The sequence below is a fragment of the Denticeps clupeoides genome, chromosome 6, assembly GCF_900700375.1.
Source record: "Denticeps clupeoides chromosome 6, fDenClu1.1, whole genome shotgun sequence".
Lineage (NCBI taxonomy): Eukaryota > Metazoa > Chordata > Actinopteri > Clupeiformes > Denticipitidae > Denticeps > Denticeps clupeoides.
Window position 1 is genome coordinate 7290055 of NC_041712.1, and position 27934 is coordinate 7317988.

The 27934-nt window shown below is 41.9% G+C and overlaps 1 protein-coding gene across 2 annotated transcripts; it reads left to right on the forward strand.

Annotated features, from left to right (window-relative positions):
* The first annotated feature begins 1252 nt into the window (after positions 1–1252).
* sptbn4a (spectrin, beta, non-erythrocytic 4a) lies at positions 1253–27878 on the forward strand. 2 transcript variants are annotated; one of them, XM_028984383.1, is made up of 20 exons: positions 1253–2024; positions 2195–2388; positions 10691–10996; positions 11405–11626; positions 11819–11908; positions 12172–12450; positions 13140–13270; positions 13811–14015; positions 14437–14682; positions 15298–15432; positions 18883–19130; positions 19338–19476; positions 19609–19693; positions 19802–20031; positions 20729–21570; positions 21843–21903; positions 22153–22406; positions 23145–23315; positions 23428–23470; positions 23764–27878. In XM_028984383.1, exons 2-20 carry the CDS (start codon positions 2266–2268, stop codon positions 24019–24021), a joined length of 4068 nt encoding a protein of 1355 aa, XP_028840216.1. In that variant the 5' UTR covers positions 1253–2024; positions 2195–2265; the 3' UTR covers positions 24022–27878. The 2 variants fall into 2 exon arrangements, with proteins under 2 accessions (XP_028840216.1, XP_028840217.1); XM_028984384.1 differs by having other exon boundaries at positions 19808–20031.
* Positions 27879–27934: the final 56 nt, after the last annotated feature.

The window sequence follows — 27934 nt, forward strand, 5'->3', positions numbered from 1 at the left end:
TATTAACCGCTGCACGACACCTTCTGATTAGCAGGAACAACCTTTCAACTCCCCTCAATTTAGCAAATTGAACTGAATGCAAGACGACCCTCTATACGGACCCCCCCATGACAGGCGCTCGGGGGCAGTGGTGGCCTAGCGGCCCCGTAATCGAGAGGCTGCCGGTTCGAATCCTGAGGTGACACTGAGCAAAGCACCGTCCCCACACACTGCTCCACGGGCGCCTGTCATGGCTGCCCGCTGCTCACCAAGGGTGATGGTTAAAAGCAGAGGACACATTGTGCTCTTCACTTTTCAAGATTTTAGTGCATTGTTGCCTAGACGTTATATCTGGTCACCTAAACGTTGACCCTTTTAAAAATCATGCTGGTACAACCTACATTTCCCTACATCACAAAGACGTCGTGTGGTGGCTGACCAGTGAAAAATGTCTTGACTGTGCGTGTAATGTGGAAATGGTGCCGCCCCGGTTGACCTGAGTTCGTCCTTCTCGCCGTGCTGTAATATGAACAGCCAGCCCAGCCCTCTGTTGCTGGAGGCCTAAATAGGTGAAGGTCCCCTTAAATGAGAACAGGCATTCAGAGTAGGGTAGCAGATGTGCTGTTTGAGCCACGTGCTACCCTCTCTCATTCTGTCCCCGGCAGCTCCTCCGTCGCCCCCCTCCCCCTTCCGTCCCCTATTACCATTATCCTACTACTACTGATGTCCCTTCACTGTGTCCCTCTCTACCTCCCTATCCACAGCCATGTAAAACCCTCTGCACATCCCCATATTCTGCATATTCTTGCTTTCCTTGCTTCCCATATCGGTGGGCTTCTAAGCATCCTTTAAAGTACTTATGCCTCATCCGGACTTTTGACCTTTGTTGTGCCCCTTGTCATTTGGAGCAGTCATCTGTATGGCTTTGAATAGTCTCCTGTGGCACGAAGATTGAGGGATGATGCAGGCTCGTTTTTTTTTTGTTCTCCCCGGCCTCACTCCCTCTCTCTAAATATTCCAGTCTGTTCCCCCCGTTACCCCTCCTGCATGTCCCTGACACGCAACACAGCACAGCAGCGCCCCATTCCTTTTGGACCATTCAGTCCATCTAAATCCTTTCTCGTCCGCAATGTGCCGTATTTCTCCATCCCTCTCTATGGTTCTTCCTTTTCCCCTCCCCTCTTCTGTTCCTCTCTCTCTCTCTCTCTCTCTCTCTCTCTGTGTGTGATTCCTCCTCCCCCCTCCCCTCTCTTTCTCCATCCTTCTGCTGTAACACTGCAGTGCTGCCTGTGATGAGCGTGCACGGCCTGCGCGTCCGCTGCGAGGCAGGGACTGCAGCACGCAGCAGCAGAGCAGACGACTGGAGGGGAGGCAGGAGGAGCGAGACAGCGTGAGCGAGTCAGTACGCCACAAGCACAAGCCCAGGATCGTCCGCAGCGCTGGCCAGCAGTCGGATTTCTCTACGGACGAAGGCCCGTCCCCCGTTTCCTTTATAAAAAAGAAAAGAAAAAAAAAAAGACCTGCACTCTCATCGGCTGCCCTCCCCACTCCAGTCTCCAGCCCCAACTTCTCTCCCCAACCCATCACCACCTTCAGCCAGCTCCTCCCACTCCACCCCCTCAGCACAGCAACACTTCACCAGGACGACGGTTGCATACGGGAGGCAGCAGCGGCAGGGACGTCAGCCTCTCGGCCCTGAGCGGTGGAGACGGATGCTAACACCGCTAGCATTCCCTGCTTGGAGGCTCCAGCCGGGATTTTTCTGAACCAGAATGGACCTGAATGGACACTGACGTACCGAGGAACCCTTGTGGATGTATTTGTGGGTTTTTTCCCCCTTCTTTTGAAACCACAGGCCGCTCATTTGTCATTGTGATTTTTCTCCCCCGTCCACACCCCCCCCTGCCCCCACCCACACTTCATTTGGTTGTTTTTGTGGGAACTGACGACGCGCCGAGACTGCAGCACCCGGGACTGCAGGGGCCCAGCCTGTGATCTGGAGGACATGAGGACCCAGGGGTGCCTGTGCTGCTGCCACTGCTGAGGTGCTTATTGGGTGATTGGTGAATTTTTGGGGTTTCGTACGTTTTAAGACACATATGTGTCCTGTTTTAAGACACATATGTGCATGCAAGGGTGTATGAGACGGACAGTAGGATAAGTGCATGAGAAGAGATGGGTGGGCCATTTTCATCTGTTCCTTTTTCACCCATAGAAGGACAGTGAGAGCAAGAGAGACAGGAAGCAGCTCCTCGTGTTGAGGACTGGAAGGGCCAGGCTGAGACCATGCTCATGGCCCGAGATGGAGCCGGAGACGAGGCCCAGCGGCTGCACAGGAAGTGGATGAAGCACCAGGCCTTCATGGCCGAGCTGGCCCGCAACAAAGAATGGCTGGCCAAGATCGAGCAGGTGACTCACACCAAGCGGCTATGGGCCGGGGTACATGAGGGCGGGACGAGGTTACGGCAGAGAGGGCAGGTAGAGGAATGGTGAGGCAGCTAGCCAGGTAGCAGCATGATGCTGTAAAGGTGACCTGCTGCTCTTGCTTGTGTATGGGTGAAGATGGATGCTTTTTCCTATGAAAAAAAGTCACGAGAAGGATGGAAAATAGGCTGTTCTGCCAGATTTTGCTGCATTGGTAAAGTTTAATGATTTAAGGTCCTGTTTCATATTGTAAATATAAAAGCTGTTGTTGTCAGAATATGATGTCCAATAGGGTTGGCAGTATATTATGGGCTATTTGTCTATGAAAAAATCCAGTCATCATATCTTCATTGTATCTTTCTAAATGAACGATACATTTTGTAGCAATGGAGAAGTGTTTTATCATCACTACTCTCTGTGGTAATTCAATTTGTTGAACTTTACTTTAGAATTTATTTATTATTTTTTTATTATTGCACTGGATACCAGCGCATTGAAAATGTGTCATGAAAGGAAGTATCACCACGAATAGCATGCATATCAACTTAAGGTTTATTAGAAGTATAATTTCTTAAGGATTATATGATCCTCTGGGTGGCATTCTGAAGATTTTTTTTTTCAAAATGGTATTCTTTCTACTGACTTGGGGTTGGTTTGCAGGGCATCAGCATCTGGTCATGCGTGGAGGTTCTTTCCACCCATAGAAATGGTCATGTGCTGCTTAAGGCACAGGAAACGGTCAGAGTTAATGACGCTGGGCTGGTTTCATGTGGTTCTTTGCAATGCCTATGGCTTTTCTCCAAACTCAAGGTTTGCTCTTCTCATATGTAGACATATACAGTAAAACTGGCACTGCATGTCCGCAGGAAAATATTCCACATTCAGCATCACTGAGGTCGGCATTTCTGCTTTTCCTACTGCAGTCGTGCTTCCGTCTCAGAGACTCAAAGGCTTTCTCCTTGAGGAGGAGCTAACGTGCCCACAGCCTCTGCTGCTGAATTGTTCCTATTTGCTGAGATAATGAAATGCAGTGGTCATCCTACCCCTGCTTTTCTCATACATTTTCCCATGTAATGTGATCGTTTGTGCAGTATCACATATGCGGCGCTGTGTGCTGTGCAGAAAGGAAATTGTTTTTCTGAGGCTTCCTGTGAAAACAACATGCCAGTGTGCTGCAGATATTTCATCAGTCTGATCCCCGCCAAACACCAGAGCAGGTTCCCAAAAGTATCACAACAACGATGAGCACCCTTGTCCAGCAATAGTGTCATTTAGAATGTGATGTTTTAAGGAAGCTGGATGGAGACAAGATGTCTCCTAATTTCTGAATCCTCACTGTCTATGATGGAAAATGAGTGACAAACTTTTGCTTTGTCTCATTCTGAGGTCTAATTTAAGGACACAGTTTGTAGGTCTGTCCTTGCCATCATTTATAAGAAACACAGTAAGCCAGCAGACCTCCTGTCTGAATCTGAGCTACAAGTCTGAGCTAGCCATTACCCTGTGCAGTTTAAGCAAGGAAGAAACAAGAATCTGAAAAGTGAAAGAAAATTACATAGTTGTACTAATAAGAAGGGGCTAGCATGGTGGTTGACATTATGGTTAAAAGAATAAAAAGGCTGCAGTAAGGCTCATGACAGTGAGAGCAGACAGATCATTGATCAGTCAGATGTCATTCAGCAATTTTTGCATTAATAGTGTTATATTTTTCTCGCTATCAACTGCTATCAGAAAGCCCAAACCACCAGATTACTGATGCATCAAGTTGCGTTTGCCAATTACAATGACAGCAGTCTTATTTTATTCATAAGTTGCAGTTCATGGCAGTGCATTGTGGGTAGCAAGTTTTTTGTCTTTATTGATCTGTGCAGTCAAAAGGCCTGCTGGTTTGTTAAGCTCAAAACAGAAACACCACAAAACTGTAGGATGTTTTTCTCTTGTCTCAGGATTTCCCAACACAGAACTTTAATACTGTTCCTGTCCTAGTTTTTGCTACTGACCTTTATTTACTCACCGAGCACGCCCCACCACGCAGAGTTTGCATAATATTAATATTATGCACCTGCAGTCCTTTAGAATCTATGTGATGTCTGCTCTTTGTGCATGAAAGTAAGTTCATAAACAGGAAGCATGCATTTTCAAATAGTTAATATTAAAATGCTGGAGCAATTACATATAAAGTGGATATAAGACGTGTCATCGATAAAAGAGGCTCTAATTAACCCCAAAAACTAAAACCCCAAAGTTCATCATTCCCAGTAGGACTTTCCTGACATTTTCATACTCAGTTGCCTGCTAAAGTAAATGCTGTGGTTTGCAGATTTCAGCTATTGTGGTAAAAAAGAGATTTAGACAGAAACAACAATTAATGTGCAGTAATAATCATTTATATAACTTGTATTTGTTGACACTTTTCACTGATCATTTTATTGCTTTCCTGTTTATATAACTTTTTCCTGTTATATAACTTTATATCAGTAGTAGCCCTTTTCAGAGGACAGCATTAATTATGCTGATAAAATTTAGTTTTCTGTTATTTTCTGTTGCATCCCCCCTTTTCCACCGCTTTTTACGTTGTATTTTGTAATATTCTCTAGGCTACACAGGTAAAATGGAAAAGATTTTAATTATTAAATGCAATGGCTTGTTTTAATACAGCTTCCACCATCCATGGGACATAAAAGTTCTAGTCAATTATGGCTCTATTTTTTCAAACAAACATCAGTGAGAAATATCATTCTGTATTCACCTTCTGTATGAACTCTAATCAATGACTGGATATCTGTATCCTCCTTCCACCACCATAGTCACAAACCAAAGTTATATCAGAGAAATGTACATGTCTTCAGTCGTTATTGTAGGTAGCTAAAAGCCACGGCAAACTACTCAAAAAACACTAAGAGGTCATTAATTCGTTTTATTCATTTGTTTTATTCATTTGTAAATACAAAAAGTTAGCTAAACTGTTGCAGATGTAGCATTTTAAATAGTGATTTTTATATCTATTGCCTGAATATGATTATTTGAGATTATTTTTGAGTAAACACATTCCGGTTTACTGTTTTTAAACCATTTAAATATATATATATATATAGTGGACTGTTGTCACTGGAGACCCACAGTGTGTGAAATATTTTTCATTAGCTCTACTAAGAAGAATGGATTCTATGTTGTTCCTCAAGGTTAGACTTCAAAATAAAGATAAATAAAGTCAGGCATATATTAAAAAGCAATAAGATATAAACAAATATACAAACATACAAATATATGATTAATATTTAGAATAATTATTCAGTATTCAGACATTTTACAAGGAAGTATTTTTTGTAAATACAATTAAATCTGGTTTGAGTCACATGTTCAGATGTGGATGTTAATTATTAAATAATAGTACTGCAAAAAGTATTTGACAAATTCGCCACACAGAATTATTGCACAGGAAACACAATAATACAGCATGGCAGTTTTACACATATTTTTCAAAGTTGTATTATATATTTTTTTCTGTTTACAGTATTATGAACAAATCCAACAAATCCATGTAGACCATGTGTGGGAATACAGTAGAAAACCTCATAATCAAACCTCTATAGTCAATATATGCAGTGAGGGTGATTTCTGAAGTCTGACTAATGACACAGTATACAGCGCTGTTCTGCTGTGTTTAGGGATGCTACATGTAATACATCTTTTTTTTCACATTGTAAATGTCTCTAACACACATTTGAGTGTAAGCAGGCCAGAGTGATACTGCAGGAACACATTTCCATAAATCATGTTACAGTTGCATTGTGTCATTTGTTGGGACTGAAAGAAGATGGCCGCCAGTGGTTCTTCAGGGCTGACTCCAGTGCTTCTCAAGGGCTGAAAGTCTCTCTCACACACACACATGCTGGACCGGCCGACAGGTATCCGCGGAAACGCAATTCAATGAGCCCCGTTACCTGAGAGACTGTAGAAACGATGACGCCGCGTCCCACTGTGATTGGAGAACTCAGTGTCCTTTTGGAAGGATTCCTGCCCTCCCTTCCCCCACAATTCCTTTCATCCACACTGTCCTTACTCAGCACAGGGGGTGGGGCCTGGCTGCCATCACTCTGACTGACAGGGTTACTGGGCCAATCAGAGTCTACAGGGTGTCCTTACATCTGACCTTGCTGCCCCTACTTTCTCATACCTTAAAACATACTGGTAATATTGAATGCTGTTAAAAATATGAACATATCTTCAAAATTACCCAATCTTAACATGATAATTAGTCATTGGACATTCAAAGTCATTGTTTGAAAAGACCTGTGCACAGTGCAAATAGTGGTGGCTTGATATGTTATTAATCCTCAAAAACCGAAGAATGTGTATTTTCATCTTATAAAAAAGAATAAGAAACAACATTTTACAATTGTCTTCTCAAGATTTGTTCATTTGCCATTATTTATAGCATATTTTTCAGCTTTTTTTCTGTTTTACAGGTGAAATATTTAATAACGAGCATTAGTTCAGTTGTCTCTTTCTGTGTCAAGTGGAGTGACTGAAAAACAATAAGTGGCTTGCTGTCCAAATTATGACAAGTATTCCTTCATGTAAAAATATACATAAAAAGCTGGTCTGTCACCGTGGTGTGGTGGACACACAGACACCTTTGCATGACTTTCACAAACAGGGGTTTATTACAGAGAACATGAGCATGCACCAAAACAAGACATATAGGTTAAGGACCATGACAAGGATCGAGTACAAAAGGCAAACATTTATACATGCCAGAAGAGCTGCACACAATCAGGAGGATTGGGAACAAACACAATGAAACTCCGGCCTGAATCGCAGAGTCTGTTCTTCACATGCTCAAATGAGGAGCTCTGAATGTTGGGTGTGAACAACAATATCCTGAATATTTTAGCTTTTGAGTATGGAATGTATCATCCAGCTGTATTTATTGTTAAGCTGCTTTTAGTTACAGGAAGAGACAGGAGTGTTTATTGACTGAACAGAGCTATGTGGCACAGATTGTGATGGAATATGATAGTTGATGTGATCTGCCAACATCACCCTAGGGTAAGCGTGCCAAGGTCCAAATGAACAGTCGGTGGTGACTTGAACAGCTCAAACAAAGTGTGGGAACTCTGCCTACATCAGTTGCGTAGTTGTGCATTGACATTTGCTGATGGTCGGTGGGTGCCAACATAAGATACTTGATCATTTGCACACTTCTTTTTACATATTTGTGCAGCAAAAATGCATATTTGCTCATTCTAAATGTAATTTATACAAGTGAATTATTATGGTGTCTGCTTGGTATTGTGTTATGCTTTTCCTTGTAAATGCTTTTTGAAATTTTAAATGCTTAACTGAAGGCTGCTAAAAATTCCTTTTGTTATACTGTTAGCAATATTAGAATTTACTTCAATTACAGTGGTTTATACCATTTTGTGCAGTGTTACATACTATCTAACAACATTTTATGTCCTTTAGTTACAAAACACTATATATTCTTACTCTAAACATAACTCTCACTATAGAATATTATTACTTATCTACAGTGGAACCTAGCAGTGGGTGTGATAGGCCTCAAGGGGTGGTCTTAGCCTAGTGGGTAAAACACATGCCTTTGAACCAGATAACCCAGGTTGAAACCTCACTTACTACCATTGTGTCCCTGAGTGTCTCCAATGGGACTGTCCCTGTAACTACTGACTGCAAGTCACTCTGGATAACAATGTCTGCTAAATGTCACAAATGTAAATGATCTTTTTGTCCTTGAATGATCTGAGGGGCTGTGTTGTCACAGGCCCAGGCCCACTGCCAAATGCACCTGCAATGTCCACAGAGCTGTGGATAAGGTGGGCTGGTCTGATAAACCATGCTTGACATGGCTGGCCGAGTGAGTGTGTGTTCTGCATTTATCTTGATGTTTCTTTTACATGTACCACCTAGGTAAATATTGTTCCTGACTATTTATATCCTTTCATGGAAACAGTATGGCAGGACCCTCCTTCAGCAGGATAAGGTGTCCTACCTCACTGCAAAAATGGTGGATGGTCTGAGAAACACAATAATGAGTTCAAGGTGCTGACTTGATCTCCAAATTCTACAGATCTGAATTCAATCCATCATCTCCTTCCCTCGACTGCTCCCTTTAGATGTCGTAACAGCGGATCAGCTAGTCTGGTTGTCCACACAACTGATCTGGCTAAAGTTTTATGCCAGATGCCCTTCTTGATGTGACACTCCCATTTACCCAAGCTGGGGACCGAGCGAATCCAATCCAGAATCTATTTGGCCTTATTCGCTGCGACAGCTGACTTCCTTTTTATAAAGTCCATCCTTTTAATGACATTTTCACACAGCTCTCTCAGGCATGAAACCCTCTGGATGAAGTGTGCAGAAAGCACACTTTTTTGCAGTGTTTGTGTATGTGTATGCTGCTGTATATATAGAGTTCAATGGACAAAACTGGGCCCATTTTTGTAATATCTATAATATGGGGATGTACGTGTCAGTCTTTACCTAACATTTGAAAGTGAAAGTGATTGTGAAACACTGCAGCACAGCACATGGTGACACAACGAAATGTGTCCTCTGCTTTTAACCATCACCCTTGCTGAGCAGTGGACAGCCATGACAGGCACCCCAGGAGCAGTGTGTGGGGACGGTGCTTTGCTCAGTGGCACCTCAGTGGCAAGTTCCGATCACAGGGCCGTTTACCTAACCGCTAGGCCACCACTGCCACCTTGGCACCCCTTTCAAACCCCTCCCCTTTTGTCTTGCTGCACCATCCTATTCTTCTCATCCATTCTGCAATTCATTTTTCTTCTACTCCTTCTTTCCTCCATACTTCCTCCTCTTCATTCTGTCCTCGTATTATGCTTGCCTACTCTCTTTCACTCATTTTCTTTCCCTACTTCTTCCTCTCTCTCTTTCTGTCTCTGTGTATTTCTGCTGGCTCTGCAGTATGTGTCGGAGCAGGCAGTAGGCAGGAGGCAGAGAGCTGGTGCCAAAGGGAGAAATGCAGCACTGCGTTATGAAACACACACCGGACAAACACACACAAAGTCTCTCTCCCGCTCTCTCTCTCTCTCTCTCATTTACTGACACAAGCACCTCAAATACACGCCCATTCACTCACATGAAGACACAGTACACATAAACATCACATCACATTACTTTTCTTTTTCAAAAATAGTGAGGCTACAGGAAAATATCACTGTGACTCATATGCAACCTACTTCTAACAATGGGAGGAGAAGGAGTGAGAGATGCCTTTTCATTTTCCCTTCCCTGACGGGGATTAGCAGGAAGGATAATTCAGTATTCAGTAATTGGCTGAAGAGGGGATCCTCCATGCCCATCACTGATGAAGAAGCGACAGCAGCTCTCTGTGTTACCATGTCTGTGAAGTTGAAAAAGACAAATTATGTGTGTATGTTGTACATCCTCTTGCATAGTCAGTCAGTATGATTGTAATGTCAAAAAAGAAAATATGAGATAAAAGTGTGTGTTCTAAACTCTATTTTTATGTATCTGGAATGAATCCGCTGCTCTAAGGTGCTTTGATCTCTTTCCATCCTGCGCTCATCACACCCATTCCTCCTTGTACTTTATCCAAAACACATGTAGACACTCTTACACCCCCTTCCATTCTTAAACAAATATACAGAGCTACACAATCCCCATCCTACACACACCAGTCCACAAAACAGGACTGTGTACTGGACTGTGGTCAGAGGACAGAGTGTGATGGGCATGTTAGGGTGCTTTTACACACAATCTGCAAACTGCAAGTAACAGGATGGAAATATTTTTTTAATCCAGGGATCAGTTTAGCTCTAACTGAACAGAGGTTGGAAATTGAAGATGGAACAGACCCTCGTCTGCACTCTTTTTTATTATTGGTGCTGGTTGCTGGTGAGGGGTATCACCATGAATGGTTTTTGCTACTGTGAAGAAGGTTGTACCATAAAAAGGCCATATATTGTCAAACATTTTCATACCAGTGGTGTCATGAGATATTCATAATGGGATCACACTTATCTGACCAGTCATTAGTAGGGTGCTGACAACTTTGCAGACGTCAACCTAAGTGAAGTGGGTTATTCTTCATTTATGAAATCCATTGTACTTTTATAAATTCATTTCAAAATGTGAGGAGCCAATCTGAATAACAGATCTCACACGTACTTCCTCATCCTGAACGATACACAAATGAAGGCTAGTGCGTTTGCTTTTTTTTTTTTTAAAGCATGAGGATCTTTGATCACTTTTCATTTGTGTATGTCCTCTGTGTGTGTAGGAAGGCAAAGAGCTGATCCAGGAACAGCCAGAGTTGCAATCTGTCGTCCAACAGAAGCTGGAGGAGATGAGAGAATGCTGGAACCACCTGGAGAGCACCACAAAAGCCAAGGCTCGGCAGCTGTTTGAGACCCAGAACCACCGGACCTCTGGCGAGCAATCCACCAAGACCTTCAGTGACCTGGACCAGCAGCTTTCACAGCTGCAGCAGCAGCCACCCCGGCTGGCAAGCACAGCCACCTCCTCCACCCCGCCTGTGCTCCTGCAGGCCAGGCCCACCTTCAGTCAGCAGCTGCAGAGGATACAGGTGAGTCTGGACTCTGTAATATTCGTTAAAGAGTTCCTCCAAACAGCATTTCTTAAATCAAACATGGTTAATTTGTGCCGGTATACAGTCTTGTTTGTATCCATTCTGCTTCTATAATTTGTTAATGTAAAAATAAATAATTGATTGAAAAACAAGAAATCCTTAAAAAACTGGATTTGGTTAAAAATATAATTATAAAATGTAGTTTTTTATGCCTTGAGAACTTAGAGTGTATTTATGTTTATTAGTTAAAATATGTGGATCAGTTTTATGGCATGCAAGAATTAATATTGGAATAATAAATATTAATATTGTGGTTTATGAAGTAAAGTTATGAGGGGACAAAATGAGTAAAACAAATCCATACTAATTGAGGTTTCTCCTTTCTTCTGTGTACCTCTATTGCAGAGTATGGAGAATCAGATGCTGAGGGGTGTGAGTCACCTGGGTGGAGACCTGTCCGACTTGGCTGGAGCCGAACTTCAGAGCGGCCTGTTAAGGAGCAGGGTAGAGGAGCATCCAGAGGAGACTCGCATCTGCCGTCTCATCGAGCCGCTGAAGGAGCGCCGGCGCATCCTACTGGCCTCCAAAGAGCTTCACCAAGTCAGCCAAGATCTGGAGGATGAGATTGTAAGTTTGACTTCTGTAGCTACTGCATTGATCAAATATATTTTTCTAAAGGGTAAAGATTTAAGTCACATTATTGATACTGATACAATATGACATATACACATTGTGTATATAATTGCTATTATAAGTTTACAGTATATTTAAATCACAGAAATTAGCAATTCATTGAAATTGCACATTTGTGTTCTGAAGCTTTGGCTGCAGGAATGTCTACCCCTGGCCTCGTCTACAGAATATGGGACCAGTCTGCAGACTGTACAGCACCTGATGAAGAAAAATGAGGTGAGTTTTTTCATCATATTCCATTCTTGCCCTGTTATTCAGTACAGTGTTCTTCATCCTTCATGTTCGGCTACTCCCATTCAGGCTTGCCACAGCAGACTGGCGTCTCATATGTTGATGAACAGAAAATGTTTTATTTCCAATTTTAGCTGATAATATTATGTGTGTATACATATATAAACACATACACACACATATACTTGTATGAAAATCAGCTAATACGGCAGCAGAGGCAGAAAATTGATATGTTATGGCTGGATCAGGTACTGCAAGTGGAGCTACAGAGTCGGCGGGAGCATTTGGAGGAGGTGCTGGAGAGGGCAGGAGCAGTAGCTGCCCTACGGACGCCCGAGGTGGAGCTGGTACGGGAGGGGGCGGAGCACGTGCGACAGCTGTGGGAGTTGTTGCTGGTGGAGATGGAGCGACGCACACTGATGCTGGAGGCTTCATGCCATGCCCAGCAGTATTACACACAGGCCGCCAAGGTTGAGTCATGGCTCAGTGACCAGAAGCTTAAAGTTATCAATGAGGAGAAGGGCACGGTATGTATACAAATCAAACTACATACTGCTGGAGTGGAGTTTTCACAATATATTATATTGTTACATTGCTAAAACAGTATAACCAGCTAAATCAACAAAGTCCCTTTATATTAAAATTACAATAAATTACCATTTCAATTCTAATTTGATTTGTCTTACAAATAAGAATGTGTATTTAGGTTTTGGTTTCTTTGAAAAAAAGAAGGTTTAGACCCTATCTTAGAAATACCTGGCTGAATGCCTCCCATGTTAATAACCTTTTCCTGTTATTAAGCTAAAATGGGGTGGCTACTGGGCTATAGTGGACAAAAAAAGACCTAAATGCAAAAATAATGAAACATCATGAAATAATCATAGTTGTTCTTCCCAGCTGAGCATTTTTACATTGAATCAGGGCTAATTTGAGGGCTAATTCCATATGGTAACTATATGCTACCACACTGAATACATAACACTAGCTGGGTATGGTTTTTAAATTATACACAATTAGTCTGAAATAATCAACACAGTGGTCTTTCTGTGCATATAAAAAAAAAACAAAGAAATTGAAATGCATAAATATTGAAGTCTTTATGAGCAACACAACTTCTGCCCCCAAACAGTTCAGTTCCTGAAACAAATTATATTTCCATAATCATGAAATTCATGTTCAATGTGGATTGGTTGTAGCCCTTTCACTGATTTAACAGGATGAAGCCAGCACGCTGAAACTCCTGAAGGAGCAACTGGCACTTGAACAGACAGTGGAGGGCTATGCTGAGACGGTCAGCTTCCTGTCTCAGCAGTGTCGCAAAATGCTGGAGCTTGGCCACCCAGAGAGGTACACTCACCTGTTCATACCAATGGATGGATGGATCTAAAACGTAAACATTGCACTTGGTCAATAAGGTCCTTAATGTGTGGCAAACTAAATACAAACTGCTCACCCTCTCTGAGATTGGACCGGCTATCTCTGTTTTTAACGGTATAAGAAACAGGAGACTTGCTGTTCTCTGCAAAGTTAATCTTCCAGCGATTGTCTTTATTTTGCCCTCATTCTGCTGCATGTACATCTAATGCAAACATTGAAGAAAATGGTATCAACCATCCATTACTATTTATACCTCAGCTAGATGTCTGCCTATTCAGAAACAATATAGATAAAAAATTGTATAGCATTACATATGAACATATTTAAAGCATCCACATTCAGTACTGTTGACAACTTTAGATTAATAAGTAACGTACAGATACCAAAACTGACTGCATGAGTCAGCTCCACATCATTCATAATTAAATTGTACATCAACTGGGCTTTGACCTCCTTTTCTCCACAATTGCCCCGCTTAAGTTTCTCTTTTAACTCTCATCTGTGTTCCAGTGAACGTATCACCAAGCAGCAGTCACACATAGACCGCCTGTATGTCTCCCTGAAGGACCTGGTGGAACAGAGGAAGGCCAAGCTTGAGCAGCAGTACTGGCTCTATCAGCTGAAGCATGAAGTGGAGAGCCTAGAGAAGTGGATCTCAGAGCGAGAGACGGTCGCCAGCTCCACTGAGCTGGGCCAGAACCTGGACCATGTCACGGTGGGCCTCTCTTTGGTCATTATGCAACGGGATATCTAATATTGTTGTACAGTTTATGTTGTGCAGCTGCAAGCCTTTCATCAGTGGTCAGTTTCTGACCGCAGGATGGCTGCTGTCTGGATATTTTTGTGTGGAGGGACACTGTCAACGCAGCAGTGACACTGATGGGTGTAAAAATTCACTTTCCATCATAACACAATGACACCCCCCCCACACACACACACACACACACACATCATTGTTACAGCTGATTTAAGAATCATTCATTACTAGTTCACAGTACATTACAGTACACAAGGGTTTCTTAATCTTGTAATGTTCTAAATTCACTCTTTTTCATCACAGAAAGTGGTTAGTAGGCAGATGCAATTGGTCTTCTGGTGGTGCTAGACTCATTTCCACTCACCTCTGCTCATATTAGATACTGCAAGAGCAGTTCACCCAGTTCACCACTGAGACTCGAGCCATTGGCCAGCGACAGATGGAGTCGGTGAATAAGATGGTGAATGAGATGATCGACTGCGGACACTCTGATGCTGCCACCATTGCAGAATGGAAGGACGGCCTCAATGAATCCTGGGCTGACTTGCAGGAACTGATGGAAACCCGAAGTCAGATGCTTGCTGCCTCCCACCAGCTTCATAAGTTTTTTACCGACTGTCAAGAGGTACATAGATAACTGATGTCTGTTTATAACCCAACCAGTCACTTCATTTATTCATGTTTCAGATAAAGTATTCAAAATGTTGAATTTCGGCCTCATGGTGATGCTGCAGCTAGGGACGTGACCTCACACCTCGAATCCGAACCTTGTCTGTTTCGGAATATGCATGCTCTTCCTGTGTTGCCGCGGGTTTCCCCTGGACTCTCCGGTTTCCTCCCGCCATCAAAAGGCATTTACTCTAGGTGGCCTGGCGACTCTGAATTGTCCATAGGCATGAGTGTCAGAGTGAATGGTGTTTGTGTGCCACGTGTTGGACTGGCACCCCGCCCTGGGTGAGTCCCCACCCTGTGCCCAGTGTCCCGGGATGGGCTCAGCAGCCGCGACCCTAAGTAGGACTAAGCATTTATGGAAAGTGAGTGAGTGAGCATTAAATTTAACCTTCGTTTTGCTTGGGTTGCGATGTTGAGGTGGTGGTACATCAGGGCCATGTGCTGTGTATTATGTGTTTCTTAATACTAGACCTTCACATCTATACCTTAATCTTACTAATCTTGCACTTTCATCTCTCCATCCTACGATAAGATATCTATTTTAAGGTGCGTGATTTCTTGTTCTCAGGTTTTAGTTCAAATAGAGGGGAAGATGCAGCAGCTCCCAGAGGTGCGGGCGTGTCAAATGAGCTCTGCAAACCCTGGAGGTCTTCAGAGGCTGCTGCACTCATTTGAGCACTCGCTCCAGCTGCTGGTGACACAGGTCAGAGTCTTCATTTGATTTTTGAATTCCATTATTCAGAACCGCAGGCTTTTTATTCACCTTTAATATTCAGTGACATTTTATTAAAGCAGTAACTACATAGAATAAATACAAGGAATGCCTTTCTGTACGTAGGGATGTTGAAGGATTACAACCACAGGATCTGTCAGACACCATGCCCAGTATACAGTCAAGCCCAGAAATATTCATACCTCTATAAAGTTATTTTTATTCAACCAGCAAATTTTTTTGACCAGGAACGTCACAGGCGTCTCCCAAAAGATAATAAGACGTTGAACAAGAGGCATCATTGTGGGGGAAAAAAAATCTCATCTTATATTTACAAAAAGTGTCATGTCCAAAATTATTCATACCCTTCTCAATAATCAATAGAAAGGCCTTCATCAAATGATTCCTTTAATTGCACACCTGCTTTTTGCATGTCTCCACAGGCATCTTTGCCCATTCATCTTTAGCAATGAGCTCCAACTCTTTCAGGTTGGACGGTCTCCTTGCCTTCACCTTGATCTTTTGCTCCCTCCACAGATTCTCAATTCCATTCAATTCAGGACTCTGGCGGGGCCACTGCAAAACGTTAATGTTTTTGTCTGATAACCGTTTCTGTGTTTTAGATCATTGTCATGGTTTTAATCTAGAACAATCTGTAAAAGATCTAGAACAATCTGATTTTGTCCAACCTGTGAAGCCATGTGTTCCTGCTCGGCTCCGCCGTGTTTTAAAACTGTTCACTACTGCTGACGTTTGCATCTCTTTTACCTGTAACCAACCAGAAAACTGTGCCCTTGAAATGATCTTACAGCAATGGTAACATTATCAAAGGGCGGTGAAAGTGGCTACAAATAAATTCTATTCTAATCTAATATCTAGTAATTCCCATAACCCCGCCTACTTTTTAACACACTAAATTCCATTCTTAAGCTGTTAAAGACATCTGCTGAATCCTGTGAAAATTTGAAGCATTTTTTTATGGAAAAAGTGGAATGTATTCGGGCCCAGATCATGCCCCCTCTTGGTCACCAATCATTTGCACCACCGAATATTGCAGTGCTTGACCAATTTGAGCCTCTCTCTCTCTCATACAACTTATTTCTAAAATGAAACTCACAGGTTCCCCCTTAGACGTTATTCCTCCTCGCCTTTTAAAAAAGCCATTCCCAACTTTGTGGCATTTTATCTCCTCCATCATTAAGAGTAGCCTCGTCTCTGGTGTGGTACCCAAAAGTTTTAAGCATGCTGTTGTTCTACCCCTGTTAAACAGGTCTCAGAACCACCGCATTATCAAGCTTTAGGTCGATTTCTAAACTCCTTGAAAAAGTTGTTCATGTCCTTTTTGAACAGAAATGCAATACTGGAAGTATTTCAGTCTGGGTTTAAATCCCATCACAGTACGGAATCGGCTCTGTTAAGAGTTTTAAATGACATTTAGTTAGCAACTGATTCTGGGGAGACTGTATTGCCTGTGCTTCTTGATTTAACAGCAGCTTTTGATCCAACTGATCATGTCATTCTTGGTTCAAGGCTGGAGCATTAGGGGTCCAGCCCTCAAAATCATATCTGTGACATAGAAGCCTCTGAGTCTCTATTAAGGACTCCTTCTCATCTTCAATGGTACTTCCGTGGGGGGTACCACAGGGCTCCATTATGGGTCCTCTTTTATTCTCATTGCACTTACTTCCTCTCTTTTTTTTTCGAAAACACAGTCTTTCCTTTCATTTCTATGCAGATGACTGTCGAGTCTACTTTCCCCTTAAGTGTAACAAGGGGTGCTCTATCCAACCTCTCCTCGACTGTCTGACTGATGTCAAGAGGTGGATGGCCTTAAATTTCCTGGACCTAAATGAGAGTAAGACTGAATGTATGCTTTTTGGTAGTAGTAACCCCCGTATTGACCTCGCTTCCCTAGCCCCATGTGAAAAATCATTGATTACAAACCTAGGTATTAAAATGGACTCAAATCTGAAATGGATGCACAGGTTAACTATATTGTAAAATTGTCTATGGAATGACCTATCAATCAGTGTCAGACAAGCTCCGTCAATCACTGAGTTTAAATCTCGTTTTCTTATTTTGTTCTTATGCAGTGTTTCATGTGGTTTCTTATGCAGTACTTTCTTAACTCTTTTAATATGTTGTCTTAAATATTTTCTGTTTTATTCAACCCCTTGCTTAATTCAAATTGCTACATGTTTCTCTTATTTGATTTTATTCTGTTTTCTTTTGTCCATGTTTTTACCATGTCTGTCCTGTTCATGGTTATTTAACTTATTTTTATTTGAATGTACATCACTTTGGACAGCTCTTTTGTTGTGTTAAAGTGCTTTATAAATAAATATGGTATGGTATGATGAAATGTCCACTGGTGGCCAATGCCAAGTTTATTTTCAGACTGCCTAATGTTGTTGTTGAGAATTTTCATGTATTGCTCTTTTTTCATGGTGTCGTTTATTGTGATTAGGTTCCCTGCTCCATTGGCTGAAAAACATCCCCAAAATATTAGGTTATCACCATCATGTTTGACAGTGGGGATGTGTACTTGGGGTTGAAGGTTTCTCTTTTTTATGCCAAATGAAGGAACCGTTTCAATATTTGTTTCATCTGACCATAACGCAGAAGACCAGAAGTCTTCTTCTTTGTTCAGATGAGCATTTGCAAAGGCCAAGTGAGCTTTTGTTTGCCTTACCTGGAGAAGTGGTGTCCTCCTTGGTCTGCATCCGTGGAACCCAGCAATGTGCAGTGTCTGTTGGACTGCAGAGCCCAGAATCATCAGGATGGCCTTGATGGTGATCCTTCAATTAATTTTCCCCTCTCTCACTATCCTCCTGGCCAGCACGGGTATCATTTTTTTGCTTCTGACCTCGTCCTCTGAGAATTTCCACAGTTAAGAACATCTTGTATTCTTTAATTAAAACTTTTTCTAGCCACCTGAACTTGAAAACATTTATATATGGACTTGTAGCCCTTTTCTGACTTGTTAGCAGCCACAATTTCCTCACTGAGCTCCTTTGTGTTGAGTTGATTAAAAAATCTGTTTCCAATTAATTAAGGCAATTAGGAATTATTTGGAATTGTATTGAACTTTGGATTTTCCCAGAGATGAGATTGTGACAGTTTGTATTGGGTATGAATAATTTTGGACATGACTCAATGCTCAATGCTCAAATGTTAATAAAAGCTGAGATATTTCCCCCCACATTGATGCCTCTTGTAAATCGTTGTATTATCTTTTGGGAGATGCCTGTAACATTTGCGATCCAAAAAAAAAAAAAAAAACATGCTGGTTGAATAGAAATAAAAAATATATCAATAATTCTCGGCATGTATTTACTGCAGACATAAAATGTAACTATAAAGAGAGGATGAGACCAAAAATATGGAGCTGATTTTGGGCAGTTTAAGTAAATGTATTTATTTATTTATTTATTTTGTCAGGTGCGACATTTGCAGGAGAATGCTGCCCAGCTGAGGGCCATATACGCTGGGGAGAGGGCTGATGCCATCCTCTGTCGAGAGCAGGAAGTGATGCATGCATGGAAGGAGCTGCTGGCTGCCTGCGAAGGGAGCCGTGTGCAGGTCTCCACAGTAACAGACAAGATTCAGTTCCTTGCCATGGTCCGAGAGCTCAGCATGTGGATGGATGGCATTATGGGACAGATTGGACCATCACCAGAGGATGCACGGTATGATATTTTTGAAGGTTTTAAGCTTGTAATTTCTTTGTATTTAATTTCTTTGTATTTAATTTCTTTGTATTTAATTTCTTTGTATTTAATTTCTTTGTATTTAAACATTACACAAATATAATGGTACATCAAATTCAAAATTAAATTCTCTGATTTAAACAATAGCAAACAATAGCTTAGCTTATATTTCCGCGATTCCGACAGAGATATATCAGCTGTAGAAACAATGATGTCACAACATCAGAGTCTGAAAGCCAAAATGGAGGCCAAGAGTAAGAGCTTCATGCACTGTGTGGAGATGGGCAAGATGCTGCTGGCAGCCCGCAACCCAGCTAATGAAGAGGTATACACTTGTTCACACACGTGCAGACATACACATGCACATACCATGCACATAACACAAACATGTACAACAGTCAGCAGAACCTTCGATCCCTTGATGTCTTTGGTGCCAGAAGTTTTCTCTCTGTCACAGGTTAAAGAAAAATTAGAACTCGTCATCGCTAAACAGAAAGACATGAATGATCGATGGGACCAGCACTGGGAAAAACTGCAGCACAGTAAGCAAATGATAACATTTAGTTTTTATGTGACACAGAGTGAAACATACATTAATTTGATTGTAAAGAGAAAGACATATAAAATTATACTTGGCCATATTCTTTCATGTACAGAAAAACTGAAGTTTCAAACTGCTCAGCAGCCACAAACAGAGAAGGTGTGGCTCACCTCCAAAGAGCCAATCATTAGTCCCATCAGCCCACGGGAGAGTGTGAGCAGCGTAGCTGGGGCTAGTGGAGTGGGTGGAGCAGACGAGGTGGAGCAGCTGATCCGTCGACATGAGGCATTCCGCAAAGCAGCTGCCACATGGAAAGAGCACTTCAGCTCCTTACGCCAGGTTCCCATAATTTAATTAATCTGTGTTAAAGTGCAAAAAAAAGCCATCTGAAATAACTTAACCAATCAAACTGCATGGTGTGAAATGTGCCGTCTTTGCATTGCTCCCAAAGGAACGAACAAACAATACAAAAAAGTCTCTTAAATATGAGTTCTGAATAAGTATATTAAGTATATTAAGTGTATTATTCACCATTTTATTCACCTTTTTTTTTTTTCAAACATTTTGCAAACAGCATATTGTATTCTGTTGGGGTGGTAGTAGCCTAGTGGGTAACACACTATGACATGGAAGACCCAGTTTCAAACCCTACTTACTACCCTTGTGTCCTTGAGCAAGATACTTAACCCCAAGTGTCTCCACGGGGACTGTCCTTGTAACTGCTGATTAAAAATTGCTCTGGAGAATGGCATCTGATAAATGCCATAAATGTACATTTAGAAAAATCCATGGATATGATGGACACGCTGTGAAAACTGTGCAGTGTGAACTCTAAAGTAACCACCAATGGGCAAAAAGCGTATTACAATTATAATGTTAAGAGTTGCAGTAGAGGTAAACAGTTTCGTTTGTACAGTCCTCTATTTCTTAACTGACTGTCAATTACTGACTGTCAATTAACTGACTCTTTATAAGAGCAAATTGCCTTACTTTCATTTATGCCACTTAACATATAGATTTTCTTATTTCTCAACAGGCAGAGAAATTAAAGGAGGAACAAAGTAGGCAGGCAACATCGTCGTCACTGCTCAGCAGGCAGATGTTCCCCCTGTCCTGCTTGGTTCAGAGCACGTCTTCCTCCTCGTCTTCCTCCCCACTCCTCAGACAGAGTTTTCAGGAACAGCTGGAAGCCAAGGCAGGGTCAGACCTGCCAATAAGCGCAACACACTCCCTTTCGCAGAGACTAAGCTCCCCTCTGGGCGCATACAGCACTGTCATGAATGGATCCACCTACCATGGGCTGAACCCGCAAAGTGGTGTGGGACTTATGGACAATTCAGGTTACCATGGGCTACAACAACAGGGCGGATTAGGGGTAGACAGCTACCTTGGGCTCAGCCATCCAGTCATGGCAGCTGGGGTGACTGAGCCCAAGATGGCCTACGCATGGCAGCACTTGAAGTCTGACTGCCTGCAGCCTAAGATCAACCACATCCATAAAGCTGTGCCACTGCTACTGGAGACCCACCACGCCCAGCAGCAAAGAGGCGAAATGAGCCCTGGCATTGGAATTGACCCCTGCCTAGAGCTGTTGCATGGGAGGCTTCAGAGGGACCCCCGCGGCAGCCGGTCCGACCCACAGATGGACCACCTACGGCGAGAGCGCGAGTATAGGTTGGGCCGTCAAACCTCCAGTGAGCAGGAGATTCAAGCACGGCTGAATGAGCTGCCACTCATAGTGCGGCAGGAGCGCTACCGCAGGCGGCTGGAGCGCCAGTCATCCAGCGAGCAGGAGCAGGGCAGTGGCAAACAGCGGCTTCAGCGGCAGGAGTCCAGTGACCAGGAGTCTGGAAAAGAGCCATCTGACAAGCGATCTGTGTAAAATATATAGAAAACTTGTTGTGTCAGTTACAGATGTGTATACACAAATATGGTACAAAACAAAATTGAAAAACTATGTTATAATAATGTAGAGTTATATTTATTCCACTCAATTATTCGAAATAATAATTTAGTAGATCTGGTAATACAATATACTATACTTGATGGAATACACTGTACATACTATATGTTAATAGGAACACAACGTAAAATATTTTTATTGAAATACCTTCATTTATCCTGACACAAGCAGCTCTTTGCTCTTGCAGGGAGAAGCGATCCACTATGGCCGAAATTGTGGAGCAGGTCCAGGAACGAGAGGCTGCTCACGTACGTATGCTTGTTAATTTATATCAGTTCCAGTGCTACACAGTGGTTTTATTCCCATGGGTTTAGAAAAATTATAACAACACTGTATAGTGTAGCTAGTTATGTCCTGAATAGGGTTCAGTACTGCTGACATTAGATTTTCATGAGAAGGGCAGTAAGAAAGTACAAAATCAGCTCTCAAGCTGGGTTTATATGTGTATTTTGAAAAATGATTAGTACATGTTGATGCTGTTGTGACTGCTCTTTCAGGCACGAGGAGAAGTGTACCGCCCTCCAAGCAGTCTCTCAGCACCCGTTGGCCGACTAGATCGCCCTCGCGCCAGGGACCGTCCCAAACCTCGGCGGAGGCCACGTCCCAAAGAGCCAGAAGAGACCCGACGTTCACGCTCAGCACCAGCCCAGAGTGCCCCGCCTGTGCCTAAGATCCCCTCCCACACCGTCCAGCAGGAGGGCTTCCTCTATCGCAAACATGAACCTGAAGGGAAAGAGCGGAGCCCCAACAGGTAATTAGCGTTATGGCTAAGTGGCGTAGAGAAATGCATACAGTAATCTACTGTAGTTGCTACATTTTAAAGGGTTCAGATTGTAAAAAAAGCATTTAATGGGGTGCAATTGGCTCACACTGCCATCTACTGTTTAAAACCTATTCAAATTCTGGATACTTGCAGTCAACTGAACCTCTGTACCATGGATTTAAATTTACAAACCAATGGCTGGCAGAGGATGTTTGGCACTGAACAACTCCTGTTTCGGACAGCCACGCCTACTTTTTAGTTAGACCTAGATCTGGGGGTGACATTATCTGCTATATACGAGCTCTGAACGGTTATACAAGCCCAACAACCACAACACTTCATAGTACTCTAATACACTCCAGCACTTTCACTTTTACTTCATTCACTTCTGGACTCAATCTCCCCAGGGTCCTTGCACAAACTTTTTTACTCTTCTTACTCTTGCACAATTAAATTTTTTTTTTTTACTTTTTTACTCATTTGCACACTTTCACCTTACCTGTTACACATATTTAATGTTTTATGTGAAAGACATAAAAGTGTAATATTTGGTTATATTTGCAATATTTGCATATTGGTTCATTTGGTTCATTGTATACTTGCAATATTTGCAATACTGTGGTCTGCTAAAGCATTTCACTGCATACCATACCGTGTATGACTATGTATGTGACAAATAAAATTTGAATTTGAATTAATGCATCTCTGTCTTTCTGCTTCTCACAGTAAATCTTGGGTGAACCTGTACTGTGTGCTGTCCAAAGGCCAAATTGGATTCTACAAGGACGCCAGGAACACAAACACGTCATACAATGATGAACCTCTACTCAACCTTGGCATCTGCACCTGTGACAGCACCAACGGATACAAAAAGAAGAAAAATGTCTTCATTCTCAGGTGAGGCGATTTCACAACCTCCCATATGTACTTAATCATTTGCAAATCATTTGAAAGTTTATTTATTTTAACTCACCAGAGGCAGCTACTAAATCTTTCACCTCTATCACAGAACCAACGATCCAGATGAATATATCTTCCTTGCCAAGGATGAGGTATGTGAGTCTGTATTTATTCTGTAATGCGTCTGACTTTTCAACAAGAAAAGATGTGCCATATTTGGTGTACTTAATTAAAAAATATTAACAATAGCTTCAAGGTAAAAATCCTTGCATTTTAGTACAAGTAAGCATCTATTGTCTTAGATTAACAGATATTGTTAATCTAGATCATGTATCAATGATCTTAACTGTTTGTACCTTAGTTTTTCAATTATTTATAATTCGTGTACACAATTCCAATCGAAAACAAAAGAACTGAAAATGGCACTATGTTGTTGGCCCCATAGGAGGATCAGAAACGTTGGGTATCCAGCATCAACACTAGTCTGAATGAGCATGAGGAGATTGCCAAGTGGGAGAAGCCACATCCCACCACATCATCAACCGATGCCGACAAATCAGAGCGCAAGGAGCGATCAGAGGGGGCAGACCGCTCGGAAGGAGCCGACCGCTCAGAGAAAGGCGATGGTTCTGAGAAGATTGATATCTCGGAGCGAGGGGCAGGTGGCGATCAGGGTTCTAGCACCTCTGGCAGAAGCAAATGAGATATAGTCTTTTGAGTAAAAGAACATCTATCTATCTGTCTGTCTGTCTGTCTATCTATCTATCCTTTTAACAGAACAGAGATGAAAAAGAGCCGCATCTTTCTGTTGCATTTTCTTTCTATTATTATTTCTCACTCTCTTTCTCTGTATTTAAATCATTTTATCTCTGATGGTCAGATAGAAGGATATAGCCCCAGCAGAGTGTCTAATTGTGTGGAAGAATCATCTGTGCATGAATTGAGCCATTCACAGACGTACAACACAAAGTATGCAGAGATGTTATCTCCGGTTGTAATTGGGAACCTGTCTGATGAAGTACCCCAGAATACTAGAAGGGTTTTTGTAATGGATACATGTTTTTTTTTGTTTTCCTTCTTTCTTTTGTTGAATTGAGAGTGAGAGACCAGGAGAATGGGAGCCATAAAGAGTCTTCAAGTATCTGTACTTGTGTTTTGCGAATCTGCATTTTTCATTGACAAGCGAAGCCACTAATACAGATGCACATATGCACAGAGCATTGTGATAACATTACTCACAGCACGGCACATATCTACAAAAACTCACTCTCTCAGTACTGAATGTTGTGTCTATCAGCCAACCAACCAGCTCCACTCCTTTTCAAATAATTTTCCTGAGACTGTCCTGAGGTACAAACCTGCAGTGGGGTAAATACATGTGCACATTTAACCTTTAAGATTCAATTAAAAAACTCACGTAAAATGTTACCTTCATATCTTCAACCATGTGCCAGCAATATTTTTGTCTGAAGAGGACATTGTTGGTTTTGCCTTTTAAGAAAAAATGACCTAGATTTAACATTCCTGAATTCCTCATATATCACAAAATACATGAAAATGTGTGCTCAATGACATAATTACTAAATTAGGACACCATATTACGCTGTGAATTATGACACATTAAAAAACACTGAAACTGAGCACAACTTAAAAAAAAAAAAAACGCAAGAGATGCTTCACTCATTACATATAATAAAACTGACTAAATTGTTTTGCTCCAAAACCATCCTGGGACAGTATGATGGTAGTTCATAGAACAATTTTGATGATAAAGTATTCATGCTGTAGAAAAGCTGCGTGTGTTAAATCAGAACCTACAAGCTACAGAGAGCCCTCATCTTTCTTATACTATTAGAAAATTAATATTAGAAAAAAAAAAAGTTCATATATTTATCTATAAGTGTATTAGTTGAGTTGCGCAGCCTGTCTTGTCATCCCAGAATGAGTATGTACTGATGCCATGGCTGTGGTGGCACTGTGCGATTTGACTCAATAGGCTAGTTGGGTTGATTAACAGAAAATGGAACTGGACTTCATCTTCAGTTGTATTTACACACAGCTTGGCCATGTCAGGAAATGAATGTCTGTGTCTCTCTCGATGTTACGTGTTTAGTCCGGTGCCGGTTGAATGCCTCGTGTCCTGTAATCTGTACTGGCTTGGACAGTGGCGTGTTGACTCAGTGGACAGGCCCTCGTCCCCCTTTTACTCTACTGTGAAACTCTAGGCTTGTTGATAATGTTATGTGATGTTGTGCAACACCTAGGAACGGAAGCATTTTTGTCAAACATATTTAGGTTTAGGTTTAGAATATAACTCTTGCTCTTGCGCCAGTATGATCTTGCATAACCTTCTTTTAGGTTGCCAGGTCTCAAATCGTGAGAGAGTCCATTTTTGTGGGAGTGTCAAAGTATAAGAAGACATACCCATATTATTTACCTCAATATGTTACGAAAATTTCACCTCGGATTTCCTCTTTGGTAGTAAGCAGCCTGAAGGGTGCTGAAAAGTTATTTTTGCCAGTTATGAAAATATATACAGCCTTAACCTTAATGTGTTATGTGAGCTTTATGTGTTGGAAATACACTAGCCCCCCACCTCTCGAAATACATCAGCCCACACAAATGGTCAAAATAAGTGTTAGAAATAGAAATGTAAAAATGTGGGTATATTTTATTAATAATATTTTTAGAAAAAGATGATGTCTCTTGGCTGATTAGCCATTGCTGCTGCTATTTCTTTCCTTTCTGTCCCTACGTTTCAAAGAGACAGCTCTAGCACAGAAAATGGGGAGCTCCTATTGATCAAACCATGAACATCAGGCATCGCAGAACAGGTTCTGAAGAACATTAGCAGTAGAGGAGAACCCTTTAATGGGTACCTAACTCCACATAAGAGTAAATTGTAGTATAAGAGCAGTGTAGTTGCAGTGTGTACCTTATCCGGTGAAACGTCTCTTGCCCTCTGTGATTCATGCAAACGGTCATAATACTGTAGGTTTGTTGCACTCATCATCTTCCTGACTCAAACATTCTACTTTGGTGTTAAATCACCCGAACTATTTCCTGGGAAGAAGACGCTTTCCTCTCTGCTGCACACAAGAGAGGAATCCTAGTTTTCCACATGCTGAGATTTTGAGGAAAGGACTTCTAGTCCTTCACCGACTCCCTCCCTGGCTTTTCCTGGGACACCCAAGAGATCTCCTGTGGAGAATCTCATTTCAAATCCAGGCCACAAAAATTTCCCCTGTGCTACCCAGCACCCACCTCTTGTTTTAGACTAGATTACAGTGGGTTCCTGAAGCGACCCCACAGCCCTCCAATTCTCTCTCCCTGCTGTACCTGACAACAGACATGAACAAATAGATAAGCGATAATCTGTGTCGATTGAAGGGCTGATCTTAGAAATCAATAAGTAACTGTGTCTTGGTTCCTGTCCTGTTCAACACTTTTACACTGCAGAATCCTTCTCCAGTGCACAGAGTGTTATATATGCTGGTAAGAAAGTAGTATATATTTTATACACCATTCTTCCACAGATGAGAATTCAACTTAAAAATGCATACTGGAAAAAAACGTATTTTCTTTTGCACTGTAGCACTGCCCCATTGCACTGTGGTGAAGCAGGGTCTATGGGACTTCAAAACTGGAACACCATTCACACAGCATGTGTCTTTCTGGAAAAGTCACTCGGCATCTGCGTTGTTTGTAAGGAGGGTTGGCATTTTAAGCTACTGTGAAGCGTGGCCATTGTCCGATAAATTCTATCCCCTTTTCTCCTCCTGTCTTACTTTCCAGTGTAGCTGTGCAGACATGGGGTCGTTCACAAAAAGCACAATTTTGTCCCATGCAAAATGAATGGATATAGTTATAAGGAAACAGGGATGATGTGCGTCCTCTTGACTTTTAACCCCTTTTTTGTGTTTGTGCACCAATATCCAACTACTTCCACCATGACCAGTGCCCCAACGAGAGAGGCACTGTCAAACAACGATGTCCATCAAAGGGACATGGGTTCGGGATGCAGCCTTCCAGGACATCCACAGGACTATTCAGTGGGAATCCTAATGCTTGGACCAGAGACTTCTGCCTTTACCAATGTGGACACTTCTTCTGCTCCATACTTGTCTGTGATTCTCTATGGTTGCTTTTTTCATAAACCCTGCAGCACCACCAAGCTTGCCCTGATCTGTAATAAGATTTTGTATTATCCACAGCTTAGTTGCTGAATTCTGATGACGGTTTTATTTACCAAACATACACCCGGTTACGCCAGAGCAAGTGAACTGTTCAGCTTGAAATCAATCAAGACATTTTCTATGACGAGCATAGAAGAAAAACACTATTAAGTTGCATGAATGAGAATATAGCGACGATTTCTATGCAACAGCTGTGCATGTTTATAAAAGGGTTACACTCCTACAGTATGGTTCTGGGCAGGGGTAATGACTGCGTTTAGAGGAACTGTTGGAAAAAAGAGCATATGTATCTAAAATCTGTCATATAAACAACATCTCTGTGCTGATATCTCCACAGGTTCATAAATACAGGTTGTATATATCAGAGCTGTGAAGAGTCTCATTGAGTCACAATGTGTGTCAATTGGTCATGTACACCAG

What these genes read in the sequence shown, in the direction of transcription:
- sptbn4a (XM_028984383.1), top strand. Translation starts at nt 2,266, where the DNA reads ATGCTCATGGCCCGAGATGGAGCCGGAGACGAGGCCCAGCGGCTGCAC. An exon ending in GGCTGGCCAAGATCGAGCAG is followed by an intron (nt 2,389 to 10,690) that starts GTGACTCACACC and finishes CTGTGTGTGTAG; the next exon opens with GAAGGCAAAGAGCTGATCCA. An exon ending in TCTTCCTTGCCAAGGATGAG is followed by an intron (nt 23,471 to 23,763) that starts GTATGTGAGTCT and finishes TTGGCCCCATAG; the next exon opens with GAGGATCAGAAACGTTGGGT.